General features: G+C 46.2%; 3 protein-coding genes across 6 annotated transcripts; 2 read left to right on the top strand and 1 right to left on the bottom strand.

Moving 5' to 3' along the window:
• The first annotated feature begins 1129 nt into the window (after positions 1-1129).
• Positions 1130-4018, top strand: pus3 (pseudouridylate synthase 3). Of its 4 annotated transcripts, none has more exons than XM_088439258.1 (7): positions 1130-1293; positions 1690-2126; positions 2200-2465; positions 2553-2736; positions 2957-3066; positions 3423-3595; positions 3690-4018. In XM_088439258.1, the coding sequence occupies exons 2-7, from the start codon at positions 1701-1703 to the stop codon at positions 3926-3928; spliced, it is 1398 nt and encodes a 465-aa protein (XP_088295384.1). In that variant the 5' UTR covers positions 1130-1293; positions 1690-1700; the 3' UTR covers positions 3929-4018. The 4 variants fall into 4 exon arrangements, with proteins under 4 accessions (XP_088295384.1, XP_088295382.1, XP_088295385.1 ...); XM_088439256.1 differs by lacking the exon at positions 1130-1293 and adding an exon at positions 1393-1521; XM_088439259.1 differs by lacking the exon at positions 1130-1293 and adding an exon at positions 1441-1600.
• A 467-nt stretch (positions 4019-4485) lies between these two features.
• On the top strand, positions 4486-8797 carry dcakd (dephospho-CoA kinase domain containing). Its single transcript, XM_088438210.1, has 5 exons — positions 4486-4735; positions 5364-5478; positions 5670-5873; positions 6436-6523; positions 7132-8797. Exons 2-5 carry the CDS (start codon positions 5367-5369, stop codon positions 7415-7417), a joined length of 690 nt encoding a protein of 229 aa, XP_088294336.1. The 5' UTR covers positions 4486-4735; positions 5364-5366; the 3' UTR covers positions 7418-8797.
• Positions 8798-13296: 4499 nt separating this feature from the next.
• Positions 13297-18278, bottom strand: LOC148409993 (C1q-related factor-like). The gene is made up of 2 exons (XM_088439725.1): positions 17503-18278; positions 13297-14584 (listed from the first exon to the last, which is right to left on the bottom strand). Exons 1-2 carry the CDS (start codon positions 18115-18117, stop codon positions 14405-14407), a joined length of 795 nt encoding a protein of 264 aa, XP_088295851.1. The 5' UTR covers positions 18118-18278; the 3' UTR covers positions 13297-14404.
• Between the last annotated feature and the right edge of the window lie 324 nt (positions 18279-18602).

Here is an 18602-nt window from a genome sequence, read left to right on the forward strand (position 1 = left end):
AAATGTATACCACGATTTGATTCGTCTAGCCAACTCGGGAATAGATTTTCCTTCATGCAACCCGCAAGCTCAAACGACTTTGACACCCCTGCCCTGAACATTTGAACTTTGATCTTCATATCTGGACACACTAGATGGCCCTGCCTCATTTCCAGCCTATCGTCGTAATCGCTGCAGTGAGGAATTCCAAACAGGAAAAAGCAAACGAGCTCCCGGCCGGCAGCGTTTCTTCTCGCTGTTCCCAGGAAGCTCGTGGAAGGCGGCGCGCTGGCCTCCTTCCCACAAGAATGCCAAATATGGGCAGACCATCAAGATTTTGGAAAACCAAATGATCAACGGTCCCAGAGGGGGGGAAAAAAAGGGAGAAACGGGGCCCTCCTGTGGCCCTTGCAGCAATTGTGCAGAAGGTTTTTTACATTTTGGATAAATGCACACACCCTTGGGTCATATTGACCCAGAGACATTATTGCAGTTCTTGAGAAAGTTCTGTGAGCCAAATCTGGGATTTCATTTTGAAGGCCATTGGTGAAGCTATGGAATGAGGGCAAAAAAAAAAACAAGTTGTAGAGCCACAAGAATATATCACAAATTTTAGGAACGCTCCCTTGACTTTACATAATCAGTACATAGCAGACAGAATCACATTTTGACGTTTGACTCAGACATTTCGGATGCAACAGGTGGCGCCCACGATAATAAAACCTTATCGTTGCTCTAGGTGATGGAGACGAAACTTAATTAGATTTTTTTTTCTTTTTTTTTGGGATGCAGGATCTAACCTTTTTCAATATTTGCTGCCGGTTACGTTAGACCTTTTGCTTGTTTTGTCTGGTATTTATTTTTTAAAATAGCATTTAAAGGTTGTATTATTTGGGGTTGATTTGAAGAATTGAGCAGACCATGACTTGCTCACACCACTGACGTTATCTCAATTACACGCACACTAGTGATGTCACAAAGTAGTTTGAGTTTTATTCACATGTGTTCGATTGTATCGATCAAATGCTCAATAAATATATCTGAAAGTGTGTTTGCTTTCCCAAACAGTATTTTTAGGCGTGTCGTATTTGTTGAAGATGACGTTTAATTGTACATTAACGTAGTTTACCTGGTAGACTACAGTTCCCAGTTATCCCATGGACCGGAACCGAGCGCATACCGTAAACTGCTAGAGACTGAAGGAAAATTACGCAACGTGCTCATGTGTGTGAATACGGCTATAACTCCCTAAATTGGATGGAAGAGGCAAGCAAATATATCCGCTTGTCAACTATCTTGACCTTGAAATTAAAGGTAAGTGGCTGACACCCCCCACTATAAGATATTACTTGCGTAAAAAGTGTAACAAATTATTACCAGTTATTCCCTGGCCGGAAGTGAGCGTTACCGTAAACTGCTAGGAACTGAAGGAAACTCGCGTAGTGTCCTCATGTTTGTAAATACGGCAATAACTCCGTAAATCGAATGGGAGAAGCAAGCAAATATGTTCGCTTGTCAGCTATCTTGACGTTAAAAGTAAAGGTAAACGGCAGACTTTTTTCATTATTTCCTATTACTTGCGTAAAAAGTGGAACACATTTTTAACGACAAGTTCTTTGGTGTAAGTGGTACGCATTCTAACACGACTATTGTTATCGTTGTCTAAAGTTATTGGAATCGTTTCATTGTTGTTTATTGTTATTCGTCCAGTTTCAAGCAAAATGTCCGAGGCCTTAATCCAGAGGATAAAGGAGCTGGAGGGGGAACTGGAGAAGCTCAAGTCCCAGCTGAATGGAAACCACACGGAGACCAGTCCAATTCCCAATCAAATGGAGACCAGTCCAATTCCCAATCACAAGGAGACCAGTCCAGTTCCCAATAACGAGAAGACAAATGATAGAAAAGGCAAGAAAGCGTGCAAGGAGCGTCCGTTCGACTTCTCGGGCCACCCTCGCCGGCACGTAGCCCTGCGTCTGGCATACTTGGGATGGCCTTACCAGGGCTTCGCCGTCCAGGAGAACACGGACAACACGGTGGAAGCCAGGCTCTTCGAAGCCCTCCTGAAGACACGCCTCATCCAGGACCGCCAGAGCTCCAACTATCACCGATGCGGACGCACAGACAAAGGCGTCAGCGCCTTCTCTCAGGTGATTTCGCCCAACTTGTTTATTTTGCCATTTCCCGCCTCCTCTTTCTCACCCTTTCCTCCCCTATGGTCAGGTGATAACAATCGACCTGCGCTCCACGCAGTATTCCGGATTGGGGGTCTCGCCTCCGGAAAACGCCCAAAAAGTTACCAACCCCGCGTCTGAGCTTCCTTACGTGAAGATGCTAAATAGAGTCCTCCCTCAGGACATTCGCATTCTAGACTGGGCCCCCGCTGCCGAGGGCTTCAGCGCGCGTTTTGATTGCCGGTCCCGCACGTACCGCTACTACTTTCCGCGAGGCTCCTTGGACGTGGCCGCAATGGCCGATGCGGCGAAAAGGTGGGAGGAAAAATGGACGCGCGACACTTTAATGCTCTTCCTTTGGATGGCACATGCTGTACTTAATGGTTGTATCCTCACCATCAGGTACGAAGGCACCCACGACTTCCGGAACCTGTGCAAGATGGACGTGGGAAACGGCGTCCTGCAGTTTGAGAGGACCATATTGTCAGCGAGCATCAACCCGGCGGACCCCCAATGCGCCGACAGCGCAGACCCGCACGACTTGTTTGTCTTTGAGATTAAAGGCCTCGCCTTCCTCTACCACCAGGTGTACAAACTCGTTCCATCCTAAAGATGTAATAATGCGTCTCTACAGTAGAGTCCATACATATATTCCCTACTGTTTATTTAAAGTTTCGTTTTTAGATTTTTCAAATATTAGGTTAAAGGAAAGTAGCTCCCATTGAACAAATTAAACATGTATGACTGTATGCAATGTTAAAAAGGCGAAGCATCGCCTCTTAAGATCTTTGCCGTAATCGCTGCAGGTTCGCTGCATGATGGCCGTGCTGCTTCTGATTGGACAGAAATTGGAAGCGCCGGAAATTATCCACAGCCTCCTAGACATTCAAAACAACCCCAGGAAACCACAATACAGGTGACTTCAACACATTTTTTTCGCGGCCATCCATCCGTCCGTCTATCATCCATCCATCAGCCAGTCATTTGCCGTATCCTTCCATCCACGATCTAATCCAATCGGATGTTGTCCAAACTACACTGGGGGCCATCGGCGCCCCATGGTTCATTGTCAGCGGCCCTGGGCATAAACCAAAATTAACATTTGGCACGGCCCACAATGCTTAATAAATAAAATAATAATCAATTGGTCTATATAATGTAGAGCTTTTTACCATCCTCTACAACCCATACTCCATTGTGACCTTCAGCGTTACTTGTCACCTGGCTCGCTATTTGAGAAAACATATGACTTTTTTTGGACCTCCCGTGTAGCATGGCGGTGGACTACCCGCTGGTTCTGTACGACTGCCACTTTGACGGGCTGAGCTGGAAGCGGGAGGCCCAAGAGCTCAACCTGGCGCTGGCGTCTCTGCAGCGACACTGGACGCAGAGCGCAGTCAAAGCTCACGTCCTGCTTGACATGATTCGAGGCTTGGAGGCCACCAGTGAGAACATCCCGACGTTTTCATTCACTAAAGACACATAGTAACTGCACACGCAGTATGGTTCAAGCTGCTTTCCCAAACTTTTGATTGACAGGCGCAGTGTCATCGGGCCTCTGCTTGCTGATGGAAGGAAGCCGGCAGAAGAAGTACCGGCCTTTGCTGGAGCGCCCGCTCTGCGAGAGCCTGGAGTCACGCATCGAGCACTTTGTCAAAAGAGGCCGCCTCGAGCGCGAAGACGGCCAAGGCGGCGAAACCATTCACAAAGGGAAGCGGTCCAAATATTCACAAAATTCACCTTGTGCCTCTGAGCTCTCCAGCGCGTGTTCTGAATAGAAATGTTGAAACAAATTTTTTTTATTTTAGTTTTTCTGTGTTTCAGTAAAAGGTGTGTGTTAAGATAAAATAAACACATCTTTGAATCAATTGAGGATCATGCGTTTGATTCAGTTCATGTTTAATAGAATAGAATAGCTCATAGAATGACGCTGGTGAAAAGTTTACAATGGTACACTACAAGCAAAAAAATGCAGTATACAATTTGAGTTAAATTTCCAATTGAGGGCAACATGAGTAATAATCATGAAAAACCTAATAAAATATACGTGCTGAAAATAAAATTAAAAAATAAGTATATAACGTAATAACAGTGTGTGCGGAACTAATGTTAAAAACGGAAGGGCTACATCGTGATTCAAAATGTAGGTAACGTCAATAAAACTTTCTTATTTTAAGTTTGATTTAACTATTTATATTACATTTGAAAACTAGTCATAATTAACAACAGCGTAAAAATATATGTCTTTATTTACAGTAAAACATGTTCAAGTGAGAACTTTACTCGGAAGGCGTGAGGTTGCGGAACGTTTTAGTTGGGAAACCGGCGCTTTTTAGCGGTGACACATTAATCGCAAACATCCGTTTGTTAGCAGGTACTTGACCTCAACAGTCATTACGCTGTTGTTTTGATTTCTATCATCGACCAATGCCGATTGTAGTCAATTACGAAATTGACGAGAGGTTCTAAGGAGAGTCATGGAATTTTTGGGGGTCGTTTTGACGCTCTTGTCCATGTTTAGCGTATTAGAATTAGCTTGAAGTGCCCATTCGTCTTCGTTTTAAGGAGCCGTGGACAACTACTAGGTAAGAAAACCATTCAAACAATCATTTCTTGTTATTTAAGCAATTCTTGTGACATTGAAAATGTTTCACAATTTATTTAGCTGCGTGAGTCCCAAAGTCACGTCGACCTAAACAAGAAACTTTGGGTCATCTGTACAGTGCACGTTTATGCAAGCCGTAGAAGTGTTTGTTGAAAAATATTTTATATATATTTGAAAAAAAGGTCAATACACTCAAGATGCAGGAACACGTCGCAAACCAGCTCAGCCAGCATCTGAATGAGTTACCCCACGCCCTTGTTTTTGACTCCAGAGCCAGCGCTACATGGTGGCTGGAGGGGGCAGGGCCACCCCATGTCTCATTCTGGCCACCCCTTCCCTGCCATTTTTTTACATTCATGCAGTATTCTTAGGCCCCTTAATACCTGCCATTCATTTATACGAACTGCATATTTACACAATATTTTTTTCATGAAACACTGACTGTACGCCCCATTGAAAAAAGAAGCCTTGTCGCTTTGTTCATCAATCTATGAAAGCGACAGGCCAACAATGAAATACTTTTCCCACAAGATGACACAATGGTTTCTCTCCTCCTAGGTGGACTTAACTAATATTAGCTTTCATTGCTGTTTTATTTCTGTTTTTAGGAGATGTATTTGGTTGGCCTGACAGGGGGTATCGCCTCAGGAAAAAGCACGGTGTCATCCATGCTACGCGAGCTTGGCTGCCCCGTCATTGATGCGGACGTCGTGGCCCGCAAAGGTCATTTGGCGCCACGCGGTCATTAGCAATCAAGCAGATTTCCATGAAAATTTGTCACAATCAAACACTTCACAGGAAACACAAATATTTTCAGAAAAATGACATCGGACCACACATTTCCTACCTAAATCATTAGCTCCTTTCACATTAATGCATTGCCAACCTGACAGCGTTTTCATTTTTCAACGCAGTGGTGGAACCCTGCTCGCCCGCCCACTCGCGCATCGTCTTCCACTTCGGCCGCGAGGTGCTGCTGGACAGCGGCGAGATCGACCGGCAGAAGCTGGGCCGCCTGGTCTTCGCCGACGAGGAAAAGCGTAGGCTGCTCAACTCCATCACGCACCCGGAGATCCATAAGGAGATGCTCAAGCAAATTGTTTTCTATTTTCTCAGAGGTAAGACTTGATTCGCTTCGTTGCAAAATGACTTGTAATTCAGGCAGAAGATTGCGAAGATTTTATCGCTAAATTTTTAGTTTGTCATTCAAACTGTCTAGAAGGCATGGGCCTATAGATTAGATTCCCGCAGTATTAAAAGTACAGCTTTATTATCTTCTACTGAACAAAATCTATTTAAACAAAATGTTGAATATTTGACACATCAAAAAGTCCAAAAAAAGTAAATAAACTAATAAATGCGTTGACATATTTCTAGTTTTGTAATTGTTCTGTAGCAAGTCACATTGCCCCGTCACTGGTAAGCTATTTTTAAGAATAACTCCTCCTCCTTGTCTGTCATGCATGCCAAGAAGTTAAAAAAAAAAAATTATAGAGGTGGCTTGTTGTGTCAACTCTGCAAGCTTTCGTGATACCATCACTGACCAAACCTGATTGTCCAAATTTTCTTTTCTTATAAAGTTATCTCCTGCCTGAAAAAATATTAAAATCGAGATAGTGTGGCTGCACTTTCAATGCTTATTGACTAGTAATTGAATATATATTTGTTTTTTTTTTTTAGGCTATCGTTACGTTGTGCTGGACGTTCCGCTCCTCTTCGAAACCAGAAAGCTCACACGGTTTCTCAACCACACGGTTGTCGTTTACTGGTAAGGATTCCCTTGCGTCAAGCAAATCATTTTCTGAGGTTGGGCCTAAACTAGTCTTTCTCAAATAGTGGGGTGGGGGCGGCCGAGGCGAACCCCACCTCTAGGGAAAAGGCTTTGTTTTTGTGTAGTATAACTGCAATAAAATAGGGATTGGCATCTTTTTTTCCAGGCACTTTGATGCACTTGTCTTTTTTTTTTTTTTTTTTTCAGTTTTAGGCTAACCCGTAACCTGTAGAAACGCTGTAAAAAAGTAGTTTACAGTTGTTGGAAATCGGTTTGCCCATTCACTGCCAGCCCAGTAAAAATGGATCTTGGGCGTCCATAGCCGTCGTTGGCAGTGAAGGAGTTAAATATTCTTTCACAGAATTGAGATTAAGTCCGTGGATTTTTTTTATTCTTCCATTTGAACCAGCTACTTACATTGCCAAGTGGAATAATGATTTCCTTGGGTGCCGGCCCAGTAAAAACGGATCTGTCGGCAACGAATGGCTCGATTTGAACTATTTGCGTATAAAATATATCGCCAAATGAAAGGTCTCGGATTGGGCGGAGACTTTCTCCCATAACGAAGACGTGAAAATACGTAAAGGCGCGCCTTTGCTCGGCAGCGACCCGGCCACCCAGCTGGCGCGGCTGATGCAGCGGGACGGCCTGACGGCGGAGGAGGCGGAGCAACGGCTGGCGGCGCAGATGCCGCTGAAGGAGAAGCGCGGCCTGGCCAGCCACGTCATCGAGAACTCGGGCGCCCGCGAGGACACCCACCGGCAGGTTCTGCGCCTGCACATCAAGCTGGAGGACTCCATGGACTTCCTCCTGGTGCGGCTGCTGGCCGTGGCCGCCGTCGCCGGCCTGGGCGGGATGATGCTCTACGCCGCCAAGGTGCTGCTGTCCTAACCCAAGGAAGGCGGGCTCGCGGCGAGGTTAGTCACCGGAGCCAGCTTCTCAGCGGGATTTTGCAGGATTTCGTACAAAACGCGCACCCAAATCGGTTTATTCAATTCGACCGTAGTTGCTGTGCAATGCAAAGGTTTGCCCCGTATTCCAAAATTCCTTCATTTTAGCCCCCCGAAAAAAAATGCGCAGCTCCTATTGTCGTATTTCTGCGAGTACGAGTGGAGTTTTTCTTTCCTCGTTTTCAACCCCCATATTAGGGCTGTTGATTTATAACCGCGTGACTCAAAACAGACCGTGTTTGAATAACATGAATTCGAATGCGAAATAAGTAACATCATGTTTTTTTCAAGATTTAAAATGATTATATATATACCTCTAATTCGATATCGGATGCATCTTTTTTTGAGTGTTTTTTATCGTTACAGTATGTTTTTCGATACACAATGTAGAAATGCTTCTAAAAGTAGCATCATTTTGTCGTTTTAATAACACACAACATGTGTTTTAGTTGGACAGCCATGATCTATGCAACCACTACAATCAGGGGTAGATTTATAATTTTGTTTTGTAAACTTTGCTCAAATTACAGTGAAAAAAAAGCGGGGGGGGGGGTCGACTTATAAGCGAGGTCGACTTGTACTTGGAGAAATATGATATGTGTATTGTTTTTTATTTTAATTGGGTGGTGACAGTTTCGCTCCAGTATTAACAATTGGTAGACTTGCTCATTCTGGGATCTGCATTCGTTTGCATTTCAGGAGCATTTTTTTGGACCTTCCAAAATAGCATTTTCCTTCAAATGTATTAAATGAATGGTCATTTATTAATTTGTCATTCTAGTTCCTATTCTACCTATTCTAATATAGCATTTTCTTTTAAATATTATGAAATTAATGGTAATTTTCTATTCTTCTCATTTGTAATTTCTCAGTCCTGATCATATCGCGAGTACCGATACCTGGAAATAAGGCTAGATACTTAACACTCGCTCATTTCTAAAATAAAAAAAAAAAAATAAACAAGTAATTTGCAAACACCACCGTAGTGCTTTAGTTTGTTCGATTTCCTACTAAATTCTCTAGAGGACACGTGACAAGCCCAATTAGCTCAACTTGCACTGACATAGACAATTTATCATTTTCCCACGTGCAATTTGTTTTTGGTTTTACTGACACAAGAAAGCTCGACCAATCGAGGAAGCTTTCACATATGTTTAACGTATTTATAGCCTTTTGTAAACACGGGAGGACATTTTAGAGATTTTAGAGGAGATTAAGACTATACCTGATTGAATGTAATTTCTTCCACTTTTTCTTTGCTGGACCTCTTTTCCTTCTTTGTAAAAAGCAAGCTAATTCACATAAACACAATCAAACACTCTCATACGACTTGTTCCTTCCCTGCTGGGAGTTCTACATGCTAGAAAACTTTTCTTGGACAGAAAACGAACATCATGACCCGCGGACAGGAAAAAAAAAGGGAAGTACGTACGCCCTTTGAACGTGATGATGTCATCGCCCTCGCCCATGTATGTCACTTGGCTCCGTCCGGGGCCCTCGGAGCCACCGCGGCGTTAATGCGGAGTGATGGCTGGCGTTCATAACATATGTATGCGAGCACAATGCATGTTTCAGGCGAGTCATGCACACAAAAGTCTACACGCCCCTCACGGTTTACTTCATGTAGTTTTGTACTGTATTTTACCAACTTGTTTGGCTGAGGGCGCGATTTGTACTCCAGAGCAACTCGGATCTAAAATTTCCCTATTTTTTAATTAAGAAATGAAGAAAACTAAAGCTAAAAGCTACGTGGCCACACCTCTACTTTTGCTTCTGTACTCCGCATCATTTTTTTGCTGGTGCGACTTACTCATTTTCAAAGCGACTTCTAGTCCGGAAAACGTGGTAATAAGACACCACGCTTTTGCGAGATTGGACTGCTAATATAAGGTGGTCCATTTACTGTTCTTTAGGGGATGTGAAATTCATCACAGGTACCAGCATGCGCATCAGAATGAAAGGGCGCGTCGTGTGCAACATTTTGGAGCTTTTAGCCATGTTAAAGCGACTGATAAGTGTCAAAGTCAGCCGTCTCTCCGGGCCCCCTTCAAACGGGAACGTGGCCTGCCCGCTTTCGCATGCTTCACACAGATAACCGGAAAAATCCGAGCGGCGTAACCCAGTGTTCGTGTTGGCGTCCAAGCCGTGGGCGGCCGTGTGTCTTTTGAGGAAGGGCGCGTTTTGCAAGGCTGGACTTTATCTGGACCGGCAAAGTGCGAAAGTCCCCCCGGGGAACCGCTCGGTAAGAATACTAATTGCCGCTTGAACATACCCAAGGCGGAAGCCGCCGCCACCTGCTGACGCTTTCCCCAAAGCGGGCGTCTGCAATCTGGCCATCGCCTAGCCGCGCCCACCGAGCGTCAGGCAAGGCCGTGCAGGGCTCGCGCTAAATTAAAAGCGAAAACTGCCATGGTTGATAAGCAAGCGCTCCGCCGAAAATGTTAATGACAACCTCATTGTGCTGTTAAATTGCTATTGTTTGCCGCATGAACACTGATTCTCCTTTTTTTATTTTTTAATAACCTCATAATGGGAAAAACATGTTGTGTCAACACTTATTATATCCCTCAAGGCCTTACAAGCATTTTATTTTTCGGCCATTATCAAGGATTACAAGTAATTGTGAAGCTATTTGGGCATCGCAGTATTGCATCACTTCTTGGCAGACAGTAGAGGAAGCTTGTTGAAAATTATTTTCCAATAATTGGCTCTTAATTTGAAAAGATAAAGTACTGCCAAGCCTCGCGCGGTATTTTGGCCAATACTTTGATCTTTACATCAAAGGCGTATCGCAAAAAAACGGAAAGCCAGAGAGCTGAAATTTCACCCGGGTGAGAATCGCTAGTCCTAAGGTACCGCTCGCATCCAAAAGTCACTGGAAAACTATTCTCTGAAAGTATAAAAGTCAGAGGGCAGCAAAGCCGACGGCTGGCAAATGCAGCTCGACACCGACGGCTAGCGTTAAGCGGCCCCGCGCGCTCGGCCATCTTGAACTCTGCCGTCACGCTAGCGCGTTGTCACGCCGCATCCCGCCGGCACGGGGCGAGGTGAAGAGACAGGCGAGACGCCAGCAGAGCATCCCCGGCCGCATGACTCAACCTGTCGGCGCGCGTTAGCCCCGGCTCAGCTCAGTCAGGGTGGGGGGGTGGGGGGGGGGGGGGCGCGAGGCCCGCCGGTGTTGAGTCACTGACACACTGGACTTGTTCCTCCGGACGCCCGGGAAGGATGCGGGCGAGCGCCGTACGCTGTCACGTTCTCCCAAGGAGCGCCAAGTGGCGGCGGCGGTGTGCATGGCTGCGCGCATGTGCCCCCCCCCCCCGCGCCCCGCAGGCCTCTCCGCTTTCCCGCCGTTGCCCCAGCAAACTTTCTGCTCTATTTGCTTTCCGTTGGCCCTGACATAGAGTTAAACATAGCGAGCCAGGGATTTTTAGCATGCTAGCTCCCCTCTTTTGCATATTCAACAACATTTACTTTGTATCATATCCGCACTGTAAGGCTCACCTAAAAGCTTTTGAATTTCTCAAAAGCTGACGGTGCGCCTTATAATCCGGTGCGCCTTGTACAGCGCATTAAACGCGAGTTGACATGGGGATGAAAAAAAGAAAAACCTATCGCTGTTATGTATTTTTTACAATTGGGATTTTTATAACAACCCTGGGGTTTTTTTGTTTGTTTTTTTTACATGCTACATATGCCAATTTTGATGCAATTTATATGGGGGACAAGACGCAAAAAAAAGAAAGCGCCATATGAAAATATTTTTTTTAATCAACCAAACAATATATTTAAAGGTTTTTGTTTGCAATTTGAATAAAAACAATTAGTAGTTTAATTTTAATAGAATTTTAACTTTGAATGGAATCGTACTCATTCTATAATCAGGTGCGGAAGTCTGGTACATAGAAAAACAATGTGTAAAAAACCTGAGGTCGAATTCTTTTTTTTTTTTTTTTTTTTCCTCCATCTTTACAGTGCCATCTTTTGGCTCTGATGGCATACTTGTCTATTTTCCGAGTGCCACTTGACTCGATCAGTTTTGCGTGCCGACACTAGCACGTTTGATGCTAACTTGCTCGGTTGGCGTCCGGTACCGACTGACTCGGCGGCGGCGTGTTTGCCACTTGTCAGCGTTTTCAAGCGCAAGGACAGTGGCGTAACGGAACATGGCGTGGGAAGGGCGGGGGGCGGGGGGTGCGGTGTCATTTAGCCGAGGCATCCGCGGCTAATTGGGTTGCCTCTCGCTGAGTTAATTGGGACGATGGGGACGCGCAAACAAAAGCAAGGCTGGATTTGCGTCACGTTTGTGCCCGGCCGGCGTGACAACGCACACACGGCGGCCGCGGGTGGCACGCCTCTTTCCGGGATGGCCTTTGGTATTATCCGGGGGAAAAAAAGCCTTCGCAACCGATCTATATCACGGGTGTCAAAGTTGAGGACCGAACCTTCTGCCGTGCCCCAAACAAAAGGGAGTGGCTCGAGTCTGGAAACAAAATGAAAACGTCTTGTCAAATGTAACTTTTTGAGTCTAGATAGTGTCAATCAAAACAGTATTTTTTTTTTTTTTCTCCTAAACATATCCGGTGGACTTTTTGCGGCGGCATCTTTGTCGCCGGGGGCGCCGTCGTTCTCTGACGTTGTGACATGAAGTCTCTAATTTGACGATGCGCTCATGGCGCCCGAGAGGACGGCATCTTGTCGGCCTCCCCCCGCCACGCGGGTGACCTCTGCCGAGGCACGCCGGCTCACTTTTAATTGTGTCTGGAGGAAGCCAGCTGTCGCTCTCCCAGGCATGAAATCACATTGATGCTCCGATGCCGCCGAGCTATCCCAGTCCCCGTTTTTCTTTTTTAAATACACGGCGGCCTTTTGGGGTACAGCGGCGTCCTCTCACCGGCTGCCGTTTCCTCTCTTAACTCCTTGACGGCGGCGCACCCGGTTTCAGAAGTGTTACTGAAGATTTTGCGCGATACCGAAGGTCACGCCAGGGGAAATTAATCGCATCTTGCAGTTGAAGTCCGGGAGCTACTGTCTTGCCGTTTATTCGCCCGTCGGATGACCGCGTTCCGATCCAAGCTTTGTCGCCACGTGTCTCTAACACCCGACTTTTCATAACAAATCAGTGGTACTTCTGCTTACGAAAATTAATTTATTCCGATAGTGATTTCGTCACGTGAATTTTTTGTATGCAGAGCCACTTGTAAATACACTAATCCGTTCCAAGCCTCCAAAAATGCTCCTAAACCCTTTAAATAAATATTATTAAATTATAGTTATGCATCAAAAACTATAACAAATACATATTGGAATTACATAAGTGCATAATATTCAAAATATGTTATGTAAAGAATAATAATTTAAAAAAAATGCTCCTACTGTAACCCTTTAAATTAATCATTAAGTGTAGCAATTGACAATATGAATAGGAATTTATTTCTTTATTTATTGAGAATGTAAGTTTAGTAACATATTACATATGTTTTTATGACATTCCAGTCACGTTTGAGCAAGCGCTGGTGTCTCGCGTCTCATATGCCCACAATGTCGCCTTTCGTATCTTGAATTTTCTCTCGTTACTAGAGACAATATTTTCCTGCTGAGGTGTTTACTAAGCTGAATTTTTCGTACCGAGGTTTTCGTAAGTAGGGTTACCACTGTAATATTTTCTTCAATTGGTAAACAACATTTTCTTGAACTCATTCACTGCCAGTGACGTCTATAGACTTCGAAGCTCCATTTTAACTGGACAGCTTGGAGACATTGAAAACCCATTTGAATTCATTCAATGCCAAGGAAAAGACGAGAACAGACATATGATCTGTTTTTTTTTTCTTTAATGGAATAAAATAAGTCATGCGTTATCCATTGCAAACCAAACAAATTTGAATCTGTTTTCTTCATGGTTGGATTTTTTTATTTTTTGCATGCAGATTATAATGGCCAGCAAATGACATGAAATAATCACAACAATTGAAGAGGTTGACAGGGATCACTGTGCACCACTTGCCAACATTTGATCACGAACCCCAGAGTATTCAACAGTGTGCTGCTTTTTTTCAGTTAATCACAGAAAAGCTCCCAATATTTTCATTTTTTTTGGTGCACGTTCATAAGACGTTGACATACCGCAATTGCCCAAATATAAGACGCACCCGTGTATAAGATGCACCTTTAATTTGGGGGTCAAATTCTGGTATTTTCTATGTTAGCGTGTATAAGACTCATCAACACTTTAGCAACAATGTCGAAACTAGAGCAAAACAGAATCAGTCTCATCTTCTTAAACTCTTCATATTTTCTTGTGTTCGTATCGGTAAATGACTGAAATCCCCCAAACAAAAGTGGCGCCCGAGGTCTTAATAATTAAATAACAATTAATAAACAAGTCAAATGGATTACCTTTCCGAGACTTGGTAACTTTTTCCTCTCGGTTTTCATAATCTTCCTGTGTGTGAACAAGGATGAACTCTGACGTTGGTTCAGCCTGCTCGCTTCTTTAATTGAAAATAATACCGTAACAAGCTCGGCCAACATGAGCTGTCGATAGCTGCAACAGGCACTGGCCGCTAACTGGCGTCCGCCCATGACGGTAATTATTGTAATTAAGAATATGGCCAATATATACATGCACATCTGTGCGTCCAAACTCTGCTTTTGTGGCTGAGGGCTTAGGGGAAAAAAGCGCATCTTATTTTGGGGGAATTACGGTATTTTCTTCCAAATGGGCTATCTGGATTTGGCGCCTGAATGGAAAGTCTTCCAAAGGACACGACAGCTTATGCTACAATTAATAATAACATAGCAAAGAACAGCGACAGACACGTGACGGATCCGAACGGTTTTGGCCCCTCGGCGCCGGGCTTCCCCCGTTGGAGGCGTGGCGTGAATAAAGAGGTAGTCGACGGGCAAGCGGCGGGCCAGAAAGTCCATTTCAGTCAGCGTAGAGGACGAAGCCCGAGAAGGTGCTGTACTTGTTGCTGTTGCCGCCGTGCGCCTTGCCGCCGTCCAGTTTGATGCAGACCTCGTCGCCCGCGTCCAAGTGCACGATGACGCTGTTGCCGGCGTAGTCGTAGCTCTGGTCCTGGTCCTGGGCGATGGCGCTCGCCCTCACCTCAAAGCCACAAGCGCATTACGACAAGTTGATTTATTCGATTGTGGAGCAGTGTTTGGTGCTATTTTGTCACTCCAATTTTTCGCTTCCGATACTGCCCATGCGGATCCGATATAGGGGGTTGTAAATGGGATAGAAAGTCGTGTGAAAAATTAGACTTCTTATTGACCGTGTTGCTTTTTTCAATGTTGGGGTTAAATTCCCCCAAATGACCATTATAAGTAGTGATAGTACTTTTTGGTTTTGTTCTCTTTTTAGTTTTTTGCTTTTGTCACGGGAAAAAAACAATGTGGCAAGGGAACACTGTACTTACTCGCTTTCACCATTAGATGGCAGCAAACATCACATCTGCACAATTATAGAGGTGGTGACGGTAAAAAAGACGTATGCTTGTTTAACAATTCGTATTACGAGTCTAAATTGTGTCGAGTTTGAATTTGCTTTGAGTACCACTCGAAAGTGTCTTGTTTACAAATTGAAAACTTGCGAGTGCAAGCAACTCACGTTTGCACGACTATGACCGCGCGAGACACCGCTTCGGGTCTTTGCATGAATCCCTCCTTCGGGTGCCAAGTTTTTCATTTATTAAAAAAATTCAGCTCATTTTTATACTTCACAAAATAATCTTGCGGGCTGGATTAAACCCATTCGCAGGCCAGAACCGGCCCGCGGGCCTTATGTTGGACACCGACGACACGGAGTCCGTGTATTTTAAACAAACCGAAGGGAAAAAAAAAAACGTGCTAATGCGAGGAATCCTCTGTGTGTTTTGAAGCTAGAAGAGCGTGGTGAGTCAAGTGTAAAGCTTGGGCTTGACTCAGTCCGCCCCAGAGGACGCCCACTGCTGCCAACGATCCCCATTCGCCCACCCCTCCCCTTTTGGCTTTTTTTTCCCCGCGCTCTCTCATCACGGCGAGTATTAAAACACCACGAGTGGCGCGTCACGAAGACGCATAGAGGGCAAGAGGGCGCTGAAATTCTTCGCATCAAACTTGGGACGGGTGGACGGCAAGCGCTCGACTCGCTCGCCTCGCCTCGCACGGGCACAACACTTCCATTTATCCTTGAGGGCTTTCCCTTTGAAGTCGATGCTCTCAAAACAAGCCAAAGTGCTAAAACCGCTCTTTAACCCTTTTTTGCATCACTTTGAAAAAATGTCAGCAGGAATCCCACCAAGTAGTGCCATCAAAGTTAATTGACGTCAAATACGTTTTATTATTATTATTAGTAGTAGTATTTTATGGGCAGAGAAAAGGTTTGGGGATTTATGGGGTTAATTATGCGCTAAATTGTATTTAAAACCCATTTTTTCCTTTCGGTTCATTTACTCATTGTTCTTTTGTATTGTTTAGTGATTTTTATTTTTAAAAAGAGAACCAAACAATGAAGCGATATTACACAAAAGGGACCGACGTTGTCCTCGCAAAGTTATTTGAAAGCGATTCAGTGACCGATTCGGTTTTCCCAATGTAAAATCAAATGTCCTTTTTGAATGAAGGTCAAAAGAAAATCACCGAAGTTTCAAAGTCGAAATAACTAGTCGAGGACGGGAATCGTTACGAGTTAAACAATGCAATTAAAACGTCGATTCATTTCGCACTCGATGTGGATTGAGCGTGACGGCGCCAGGGTCTGTACTGGATTGGCCGACGCGTGTTATTTGAGGTCGCGCTTTGTATCGGGGCTCCCATCTTGTTTGCGTTTCACTTCCCGTTTCCGCGGCCTTTGATCAGCGTCATCACCTGAGGCCTCGGAGACATTAGCAAATCCTCCGTGAACGGAGCCCATCGCTCCTTTTCACGCCGGCGCCGCCCGGCCCGGGCCGGCCGCCGCGCGATAAACGCCCTGCGTTCCGCGCCCCCCAAAAGTTTGCATTCGGTGCGTTTGCGAGCGCTTTGAACTTGTTTGCGGAGGCCCGCGGCGGCGTTTTGATGTGCGGCGGCTCGCGGATCGCCCCTCCCACCGTCACCCCTCCTCCCGCGTCAGCGCAATGAGATCACGACACACATGAACGCACGACTTGACCGTTTGGACTGGTGGCTCGGCCCGCCGCGTGACGTTGCGTCACTTAACTCGACTCGGCACCGGTCGGCGAGCTTGCTCACATGCTGGACGTTATTTATAGGATCTGAAATCTGATCGAATTTAGTTTGACATAAAGCTCTTATTCTGTTGTATGAAACTTAGCTGGGTCCTCCATGAGGCCGGGGTGGGGGGCGGGGGGCTCCCCTTGACATGTGAAGTGTAATTGCACCTCCGCTGCACCAGGTGGTGCGCTCTCATTGTCGTAAGGGTTAGAAACGTTTTTCAATCGCTGTCTAAAACCAAGCCGCTGATACTCATCAGGGTTACAGGCCTGCTGCCGCCTATCCCAGCTGAGCCTTTCAGTTGTAGCATTATCGGCAAAGGCAACCTCTAGAGTGCCAGTCTATTTAGCATTTTCACTATATTGTGTAAACGTGGTTGCTGTCATATGATAGATTAATTTCCATTCCTTACTTAGAATTACAAGTACGTAACGTATGAGAAGTATGTATGGCTTTCTTCCCTAACATGGGCAACACCGCCATTCACTGCTACCCCTTAATACATTTTTTTTCTCGTCATTGGCGCACTATGTAAGTATTTCAAAAGAAGACTAACTAAAATCATCGTTTATATCAGCGGTTCTCAAATTTGGGAAGCGCTTGAGCTTTTAGGGAGATATCGAAAATCTAAATTCAATGCTGTGACAGGGACAGCGCATCGTTTCAAATTAAGATCAAATGAATTAGAACATGAGACGATTGCAAAGTTGCATTCTCGTGACTCGTTTGCAGTACTTTCGGACTCCTTTCTTTTGTGGGCTTTTACACGGATGCGCATCGTCGTCAGCGAGCTGGCGGTGAGAAAGCGTCAAGGAAATGGGGGTTACCCACCAGACCGTTCTTGAGCAGGTCGGCCCACATGCTGGTGCCGTCTCCCCCTCTCATCAGCACGTTGTATATGAAGAAGTAGGTGCCGGGGATCTTGCAGGTGAACTTGCCCGTGGCGCCGTCGTAATTGCCGCCGATGTTGGTCACCACGTCGTCGAAGCGCAAGACGTCGTAGCCTTCCTGCGGGTTGCGCAGCCCCGCGTAGAAAGCCACCCGGGGCGCCGTGTTGTAGGTGGCGGCGCTGACCGAGCCGCCGCCCCCCAAGCCCAGGATCCCGGTGCGTAGCGCGTCCGCGCCGTCCCCGGGCGGTCCCTTGGGTCCCGGCGGGCCGGGCTCCCCGGGGGGCCCCGGGGGTCCGGGCCTCCCCGGGCGGCCGGGTCTGCCCTGCGAGGCGTGAGCGGGCGGCGTCGGCGGGGGCGGCCCCGCGCCGGGCTCGTCCGGGGGTCCGCGGGCGGTGACGGGCTCCTCGGACGCGGGGAAGGGGTCGCACACCATGCGGCAGGTGCCCAGCATCTCGAACCTGCCGCCGCCGCCGCCGCCGCCGCCCTCCTCGTCCTCGCCCCCTCCGACGGAGCTGACCAGCACGGGGATGAGCACCACCAGGACCAGCAGCAGCATGACCCCCACGGCGACCGCCACCAGGGTCTTGCGTCCGATGCTGAGCCGGGGGAGGGGCTGGGCCGCCAGCGTGGCGCTCTCCGGCGCGGCAATGGTGACTGCGGAGGGGGGGGGCGGGCTCCACCGGGAAGAACGCGACCAGGAGATTCCTGGCTTGACGCGCGCCGGGGAAGGATGGAGTGGCGAGCGAGGGATTCGAGCAAGGAGAGCCGGTGAGGTGGGGGGGGGGGGACAATTCCTCATGGATGACGTCAAAAGTATCTCCCTCACATCATATATAACAGCTAAAGGAGCCAAAAGTTTGTTTTTTTTAAAGCAAATCCCTTTTTTTCCCAATGATGTACCCCTCTGTGAACTTGTTTTTCTGCCACGTCCCACTAATCAGATGAATTTAAAAAAAAAAAAAAACACTTAAAACTGAATTCTGTGCCAGCCATCTCTGCTTTATTCAACTTTGGAACTGCAATTGTAGTGTAATCTCCTGG

Source organism: Hippichthys cyanospilos, chromosome 17 (genome assembly GCF_059441005.1).
Source record: "Hippichthys cyanospilos isolate Australia breed blue-spotted pipefish chromosome 17, RoL_Hcya_1.0, whole genome shotgun sequence".
In the NCBI taxonomy this organism is placed as follows: domain Eukaryota; kingdom Metazoa; phylum Chordata; class Actinopteri; order Syngnathiformes; family Syngnathidae; genus Hippichthys; species Hippichthys cyanospilos.

Coding starts and splice junctions, on each gene's coding strand:
- pus3 (XM_088439258.1), top strand. CDS start 1,701: ATGTCCGAGGCCTTAATCCAGAGGATAAAGGAGCTGGAGGGGGAACTG. Junction 2,466..2,552: donor ATGGCCGATGCGGCGAAAAG/GTGGGAGGAAAA, acceptor CCTCACCATCAG/GTACGAAGGCACCCACGACT. Junction 2,737..2,956: donor TCGCCTTCCTCTACCACCAG/GTGTACAAACTC, acceptor TAATCGCTGCAG/GTTCGCTGCATGATGGCCGT.
- dcakd (XM_088438210.1), top strand. CDS start 5,367: ATGTATTTGGTTGGCCTGACAGGGGGTATCGCCTCAGGAAAAAGCACG. Junction 5,479..5,669: donor GGACGTCGTGGCCCGCAAAG/GTCATTTGGCGC, acceptor TTTTCAACGCAG/TGGTGGAACCCTGCTCGCCC. Junction 6,524..7,131: donor CACACGGTTGTCGTTTACTG/GTAAGGATTCCC, acceptor TTTGCTCGGCAG/CGACCCGGCCACCCAGCTGG.
- LOC148409993 (XM_088439725.1), bottom strand. CDS start 18,117: ATGCTGCTGCTGGTCCTGGTGGTGCTCATCCCCGTGCTGGTCAGCTCC. Junction 14,585..17,502: donor ACCTGCTCAAGAACGGTCTG/GTGGGTAACCCC, acceptor TGTGGCTTTGAG/GTGAGGGCGAGCGCCATCGC.